The sequence below is a fragment of the Perca fluviatilis genome, chromosome 4 (assembly GCF_010015445.1).
Source record: "Perca fluviatilis chromosome 4, GENO_Pfluv_1.0, whole genome shotgun sequence".
Lineage (NCBI taxonomy): Eukaryota > Metazoa > Chordata > Actinopteri > Perciformes > Percidae > Perca > Perca fluviatilis.
The window spans coordinates 1,242,058-1,250,539 of record NC_053115.1 but is presented as its reverse complement, the minus strand read 5'-3'; the positions used below and the strand labels follow the sequence as shown (position 1 = coordinate 1,250,539).

Below are 8,482 nucleotides of genomic sequence, written 5' to 3'. Positions count from 1 at the left end.
AAAGTGTAGCATACAACTGTTCGTTTTTGCAAATGACAGTGACTCATTGAATGGTTTCAGTTAAGAGCAGTAGTTCATAAATGGATATTTTTAGACTAGCATTCAGTGGTCCGCTATTATCTGCCACGCTTTTTCTCGCGTTTTTTTTATTTTTTATAGAGGACGAGTTTCTTTCTCTACATATTATATGCCTTGCTCCCTCATATACTGTATGGACATAGAAAATAAAGACACTGAAGAAATTGGACTAAAATCTAGAAACTATAAAGATAATTAAGTGATAAATTCCATGCACACTGTGAACATGAATGGAACAGAGTATATTCATCAGTTATTTCCCCCCAAATATAAGGTCAAAAACCATTGAGTTGTCCTCTACCTGTTGTTATATGAATGTACAGTAGCCTACATCACTAGATAGTTACTGGTCCAGTGAACTAAGACTATCATTTGGGAGGATTGTACAATAAGAATATGTTCTTAAAATTGTTCAATCCTCCCAAATTATAGTCCCAGTTTACTGGACAACACAAATTGTGTGCTAAGAATTCCAAATACAATGCACATGAAAGAGGAATAAACACGATCCTTATTGTTAAAGAATAATAAAAAAATAAATTCTCAACTAAAATAATTCAAGGTGCATTGGTCAACTATAGAAATGTACAGCATTGTATATATTGCCCTTAGTAACAGACTTCATTTGAAACACATTTGAAATGTTATCAGCCTTTTCTAATCATCTCAAAAACTGCCATAATATATTCATCAAACTTCTAACAACAATATGAACATCAGTCTTCATACAGCAATATAACAGTAACAATGACTGTCACATGAATAATTATAAAAAATAATGGTCACAATTTTAACTAATAACTTTTCTTAAATGAACAGCAATATGCTGTATTTTAATCCAGGCTGATAATAACAATAGGGTAAAACCAGTGCTGGGTGAACAGAAAAGGTTCCAGGATTAAATAAATCCTGACTGTTAGCCTGGTCAGGAGCAGGCTAGCTGCACAGAATAAATCTCCATGGTGATTTATGTGCCTCCGCTTTTGTGAAACCGAGTCAAGGCTAAATTGAGCCAGGATAACTGGGAAATCCCGGCTTAATCCCTTATCCTGGTTTTGTGAAACAGGCCCCAGAAGTTTGCGCTCCACCAGATGAACAAACAAACAAAATGCGTGCAGATGGACTAAACCATTTGGCGCATTAGCAAGGTGTGGGTGAGACCTTAGATAGTCTTTTTTGGTATACAAAATGTAGTCAGTCAATCAACCAAGTTATTCAGCCAATATACTAACTTTACATTTCATCTGACATGCATTATGAAATTGAATTAGGAAATGAAAATATCCAGGTGAATATATTCCAGACTTTTCAAGGGCCCTCTCTCCCCTTGGGCCTGGTAATCAGTACTGGTTTTACCCCCATTCCGACGCCCCTGTCAGCTTCACACATTAATTATATGCAAGTGCACACAAATGTACAAATCCTGTTTGTGGAGCAGCACGTGGTGCAGTAATGACCTCCCACGTGCAGAGGCGCTGTTTCGCATGCTGTAAAATCTTTATCATACTGCCACTCGCCTCGCACGCGGAAGCTTATAATACATCCATGCGCATGCGCAGAAGGAACCCGCCATTAAAGCAACCTCACAACGTGAGTGTTTCGTTGGAGTGCACTCTACTTAAAAAGGTGCAATTTTTGAACATATACCTCCCGCTGGTATTTTCTTGGAAGAATGGCGTACAGGGGACAAGGACAGAAGGTGCAGAAGGTTATGGTGCAGCCCATTGTATCCTTTTTATTTTAATGAATGAAAGACACGGTTGAATTGTTTGCTGCTTAACTTAGCAGCTAGGCTAACCTTTCTCATTAGCTTGCTAGCTAACGTTAGCCATTCGTCTCCCATGCTATGAACGAGGGGAGAGTTTTAACAGGGCTATAGGGTGTGAGAGGTACTTATTACAAGCAGGATACGTGGCTTGATTTGAAATGCTTTTCCAATCAATTCTGGATATTTGCAGTGCACTCAAAGGACCGGTGTGTAACGTGAAGTTAACGATACCATAGCACGCTGAACTGCATTCAACCATTGCGGTATTGTACAGTATGTGGCGTCCCTGACATAGAAGCTATCTGCATTGCTAGTTTGATAGCTCAATGCTAAATAAGTAGAGTCGGTATCCGTTTAACTTAAATTGATGTCATCAGTAACGCTATTCATGTGACCCTTTATGGTGAAGATATTTATCTTGAGTCATGTGTGTTTGCTTTTGAAACTTGAATTTCCTTGACTCCATGTATCAGAACCTAATTTTCAGGTATCTACAAAATGTAAGTATTTACTTAACTTTTCCCCCGTATTATTAGATTACTTTTTTAGTGATGTATGATTAAAATGGAGTTCTAATCTTTGTTGTCCTTACTCCCAGCGCTCACGGATCCAGGTCTGGTTGTATGAGCAGGTCAACATGCGGATAGAGGGCTGCATTATTGTGAGTTATGTTTTTGCTTTTTTTTTCCTTGAATTGGAATACAAAATGACTAAGAAGTTTGATTTCCCCAGTCAGTTTATTAACATATGGGAATGAACAATGCAGGGTAATCCTTGAATAAGTTGGAGTACTGTAGACTTAGTAAATGGTGTAGGCTGAATAGTCTGGAGGAGATTCTGAGACCATAGCTGCATCTCATAGCCCTTAAATTGACTCCTCCACTTGCCTCCCTTCCTCATGTCTTAGTCCCCCCCCCCCCACCTTATTATTAATATTATTATTATTATTATTATTATTATTATTCTTCCTAAGAAATCCATGTTCCCATGCATGAAAACTCACCTAACTTTGCACATAAGTCCAGTCCTATGCTAAACTCAATCAGTGCGATTTGTGTGCTAATTGTCCAGATTGTGGCAATACAACAGACACCCTAAATTGTTAACTTTAAAAACTCATAACAAATCATCCGTACGTGCTACAATGTCGCAACTTATGCCAAACTGTAGCCCCAATAGAGCAAACATTTTGCTCTGCTGTTACGTTTTGTAGCAGTTTTGAACTTCTGCAAAACGTGTTTGTTTCAATTGACACCAAATTTGCTGAACTTCATCTTCAGACTTTTTTTATTTTCCAATATTGAGCCCACAGTGTATTAAAATGTTTTACTGCATACATTGGCATTTATTGGTCTTTTTGAAAATACAACTCAGCAAAGAGAAACGACCTGTCACTTTCAACTGCTTTTGTATTTTAAAGGAACACGCCGACTTATTGGGACTTTAGCTTATTCACCGTAACCCCCAGAGTAAGACAAGTCCATACATACCCTTCTCATCGCAGTGCGTGCTGTAAAGCTGTCTGACGGCTCCAGCGGCATCAGGCCAGCACAGAACCTGCAGGTGAATGGTTCCAGTAATCCTACTGCTCCGAATAAGTGACAAAATAACGCCAACATGTTCCTATTTACATGTTGTGATTTGTAGAGACACAGCGTGTACAAAAAACAACGTAACATGAGACACAGCCGCCTTCTAACCGTAAATAAACTGGGAACTATATTCTCAGGCAGAAGAATATAGTGCTTGGGTGGAATGATTTGCTTCAAGCAAGTCTGTCTGAGAATATAGTTCCCGGTTTGTTTACGGTTAGAAGACGGCTGTGTCTCATGTAACGTTGTTATGTCACTTTTGTCACAATTCGGAGCAGTAGGATTACTGGAACCAGTCACCTGCCTGTTCTGTGCTGGCCTGATGCTGCTGGAGCCGTCAGACAGCTTTACAGCACGCACTGAGATGAGAAGGGTATGTATGGACGAGTCTAACTCTGGGGGTTACAGTGAATAAGCTAGTCCCAATAATTCGGCGTGTTCCTTTAAGCAAACCTAACGTATGCAAATATTTGCATGAACATTAAAAGATTTAACTAAGACATAAACTGAACAATTTTCACAGACATGTGACTAACAGAAATTGAATAATTTGTCCCTGAACAAAGGGAAGGGGGGGGGTGTAGCCCTCAGTATCTGGTGTGGCCACCAGCTGCATTAGGTACTGCAGTATAGGGCTGTGCCACACTCCTCACCCTATCAAACACACTAATCCTAGTCGCGGGCGCTGGATGGGAAATTGATAACTGCGTCGGTCTTAAACTAGCAAAGACACTTGCGTCGGGCTTTGCGCTGCGCATGGTGCAAGATAGGGCCCCATAAGTGGAAGCAATTTTTTGCCCCCTTACGTGCAACCTATTTGTGAACCATCGCTTTGAGCAGACTGGATTGGCTGTAGTGATACATTCTCTCTCTCTCTCCCTTTCAGTTGTAGCTCGCTCTACCTTCTAGTAACGCTGGACGCAGCGGTCTCGAGTGAGAGAAAAAATCGTTAACGTGGAACGCTATCACACTTTCCTTTCTCCCCTCATTGGACTAAGTTTGTCGACACTACTCTGTGCGTACATCAATAAGTCAGTCTGAGGTCCTGTAGGTACGGGTCGCTGTCATGCAGGATTTATGAATGTACGTTAGCAACGGTAGGTTAATTCACATATTTTATGTGAGCTAATATTGCGCATCTGTTCATGTGCGCTGCAAGAGTTATGTTTGTTTATTGAATGAATTATTCAGTGCAAACATAACCGAGAATGTAGTTTAAACTCAGTAATGATGGTATATTAGGTTATTACTGTGACTCTGTTGAAATTAAACGTCCCACTGTACTGTCGCTACGGACATCTGATTTATTTTACTGCACCGAAGTTAAGTGAAAGTAGGTCACGTTGTAAAACCTACCAGCAGGGCACCATTTACAGAGGGCATTTAAATGAATGTCTAATTGTTTCTATGTTAACTGTTGGCCCATAGTAGTAGAAAAAAATATTTATGTAAAGAGATATGAGCTGCTGCGCCCACACCCCCGTTGGCTGCCACTGCAGACTGATCTCATGAAGTGGCGTGTGTATGACACGCCAATTCGTATGCCATTTCGGCGTGTTATCTAGGCGCAAAACGCAGGACTTTCACCCGGGAGTGCAGGGAAATATGATCCGCCGGGAGCACGCTGGATTTTATTTTGAAAATTAACCGGCTGTTTTATTATGTTTATGTGCTCGACTGCCTGTCCTGCACTATCTGCCGTGTGCTGCGGAGCTCTCCGGCGTCCGGCTACAATAAAAGCTCTGCGTATCTGCTGCGGAGGGCTGCAGACCGCCGGAGCTGATACTGGGACGCAGTCGGAACGCAGCCGTTCTGCAGTCGGTGCAAATAAGGGCTTTGACTCCAAACTTCGTTATTCGAATATCATTTGAATATTTAAAAAAATGATATTCGAACGAATATTAGGCAGCCCTTAATGTTCGAACCTGTTATGGGCTTTATTTTTTTTGCAGCGACTCGTGTCTCTCGGCTGTGGCTCGGTAGCGTTGCATGCCTTCTCCCCTTTCTACCTGCCTGCTCAGTGCTGCTGCACATGAGGAGAGAGCACGGGGGGGCTGCTCCTCACTCACAGAACAGGAGAGAGAGGGCACTGTTTTGGGGCCACAGGAGAGAAATGCCTTCCGTGCTCGCTGGACAATACTACGACAATACTACTTTTTTTACAGAAAGTTGCCAGATTTTTTCGCCGCCACACACACCAGCACACGAGTATAAACATCAGACCACTTACGTAGGCTACGGTGAAAGCTCCGAACTTCCTGTCGAAAGTATAGTGTTTGTTTAATCCAGGGTCTGACTTGTAATTTAAAAAAGAAACTTAAGTTTGATATCAATATAGATCTTACTGAAGGCATTTAATGGTCAAAATATTATTAATAAATATTCGAATATATTTGAATATTAATAAACAAACTTCGAATATGATTTTTGGGCAAAAGTCAAAGCCCTAGTGCAAATACACACACTGACTTTAATGGAAACCTAATGACCCCGCCGCCGTTCCACAACCGGTGGAAATCAGTCACAAAGAGTTTGCTTGAGCCCGTAGCTCATAGAAAAATACGAGGAATTTTGGATAAGGATATGAAAATGTTCCGGCATTGGTAGTAATTTGTGGCTCACTGTTTCCTCTGTTAGGGTTTTGATGAGTATATGAATCTAGTTCTTGATGATGCAGAGGAGGTCCACATGAAGACTAAGAACAGAAAGCCGCTGGGTAAGAGTAACCTACCTTTTTATGTTTTTGTAGCTTTGTCTCTGTTAAGCATTGCTTTGTACACATGCATAGCAGCACATTGGACATCGTTTCACTGACAGTTAAATCCTTCATCTTGCTCTTCTGATGCTCCTCCGCTTGTCTCCCAGGGAGGATCATGTTGAAAGGAGACAACATTACCTTGCTGCAGAGTGTGACCACCTAGGACAGTGGAGATGCCTACAAACCTTACCTTTCCTAGAAAGAAATGTTTCCCTCCTTGTTTTATTTTTGCGAATGGTGTTAAGTATGTTTGTGTTTATACAACATGAATATTGTAATTGTTTCTTTCTACCACTTGGATTTGAGAATAAATTTTTTTTTTTCTTACAACTTTTGTCTGCATTTGAACATTCCACTAAATGTTTTGAAACCTCAGTTGTTTACCGGAGTATTTGGGTCAATGGGATGGCTACTCTGCCATCTAGTGGCAGACTACACTACTGCAGTGTACCTATGTAGGTCAAACTCAGAGCTGCAAATAAAGTAGAACTGGAAAAATGACTCTTACTATAGGAGAATTCATGTGCTGACCTTTTACCATAATGTTATATTTAGTGTTGAGAGGTATTGGTGTAGTCTTTAGTACTTAGATAATGGCAGCATGAAAGTGATTTAGTCAAATACAATAATTCATACAGAGCACATTTTAACTGTTCCAAATTGTACATTCTCTATGCAGACACCTTCTGATGTATTACAATTGTCAAGCTTTATATAACCAGTTTTTATTGGATGAATTTACTGTATATGCGAGGACAGTGTAATTTCTGTATAAAGTGGGTGGAACACAAAACTGTCGCATCAAAACCTATTAACAAGCTTCCCTGTGTAGCTGGAGTCGAGTTGCAGTGTTAAATACCATAAATCATCTGTAGTTTCATGTTGAAGCCGCAGCATCCATGTTGAGCCATATATGCTGCTTGGTTTTTGGCCCCAGTTCAGCCATAGGCAGTAGGAGTTCAACACAAGGATGTAGCCTGGTTGTAGTGAAGTTGATTAACGTAATTACGTAGTACGTGTCTAAGCACGCAACGTACTTGTCCCTGTTCTGTTGACTGGGAAGCCCCTAGCGCGGAGCTGCCAACGCCCGGCGTCAAGACACAAATAGAGGATACGGTACGGAAAATTGTATTTTTGTTTATTTGGCTACAACTGTGGTTGGTTGTTAGATTGAATGCTGTCAAGATCATCTATATTGTACATCTGTGGTACATTAGCTGTAATTCAATTAAATTAGATCTCTCATTCAGCAACAACATCCGCTAAGGTTAGCTAGCTCAGCCAGTTAGCTAGCAAGCTATTTGAGGAGGATAGTAACGTTAGCACAGCAAGCGGAAAGGCAGGTCTTCGGACCGGCTACTAAATAAACCTCTGGGGGCTGTACAGGCCGTATTTCACATCGAATGTAGTTAAGTATGAAGAGAATTTGACTAAGTAAAGCAGTAGATTAAATATGTTACTGTGTAGCGGTTAGCTGACTAACGAGCTGAATCAAAAGGCGTAACAAACGCTAGGTTACTTGTTTTATATAATCCAAGCAGGGTCTCGGATTATACAGCTAGTTATACGGTGCAATGTTTGGATGCTAGGGTAAATATTCATTATACTGACTGTGTAAAAAGAGGGACAGAGAAGGATAACGTAGGTAGTTTTTCTTGTTCGTTTGAACAGCCGGCAGGAAATTAGGCCACATTGAGGCCGGGGATGTGGCCGAAACACCGCAGCTAAGGCTAGGGCATCCGAGTTTAAGGTAACGCTAGCTTGTAGTGGTAGCCATCTCTCAGGTGTAATCTTGCAATGTGTTTTATTATGTAATTAACTACAATTACACGTACAAGCTGATGCTAACAGTTTCTCACACCACTCGTGGTCGCGTAGTTAGACATGTAAGTTGTGAGGACAATAATGTAATAAGTAGCATAAAGAAAATGCTTGTGATTTAGTCTCTGATCTGAAGTCTGCGTGAGTTTCAGACGGCCACACGTCCAAGGGCTTTCCTCATCAAGCCTGTGCTTGAGATCATCAGTAAATCTTTGTTTCAGATGAATTTAGAAGGAAGCTGTGACCAATCATTCAGTGCCTTTTACATGCAGTTTAAAGTTATATTCGGGTTAAGGTAATACCCCACTTTCTCAAAGGCTACGTTATCACATTACCCTGGTTAAAATCAGTTTTCATAACAGACAACATTTTTTGCTTCACAGAGTAAATTTCAACAAGGAGTTTATGTTGTGTGGAAACTGCCACATCAAACTGAAGTTTCACCGACCCTACCAAAACAGAACT

General features: G+C 40.7%; 2 protein-coding genes across 3 annotated transcripts in view; both read left to right on the top strand.

Annotated features, from left to right (window-relative positions):
- The first annotated feature begins 1,621 nt into the window (after positions 1–1,621).
- Positions 1,622–6,523, top strand: snrpe (small nuclear ribonucleoprotein polypeptide E). Its single transcript, XM_039797250.1, has 5 exons — positions 1,622–1,804; positions 2,320–2,346; positions 2,445–2,507; positions 6,076–6,154; positions 6,304–6,523. Exons 1-5 carry the CDS (start codon positions 1,751–1,753, stop codon positions 6,357–6,359), a joined length of 279 nt encoding a protein of 92 aa, XP_039653184.1. The 5' UTR covers positions 1,622–1,750; the 3' UTR covers positions 6,360–6,523.
- Positions 6,524–7,187: 664 nt separating this feature from the next.
- The window catches only part of cdc42 (cell division cycle 42), a 19,284-nt gene continuing 17,989 nt past the window's right edge, over positions 7,188–8,482 (top strand). For both annotated transcript variants that reach the window (XM_039797248.1, XM_039797249.1), the window contains exon 1: positions 7,188–7,312. The gene's annotated coding sequence lies outside the window, so the exon portion shown is untranslated. The remainder of the gene's footprint in view (positions 7,313–8,482) is intronic.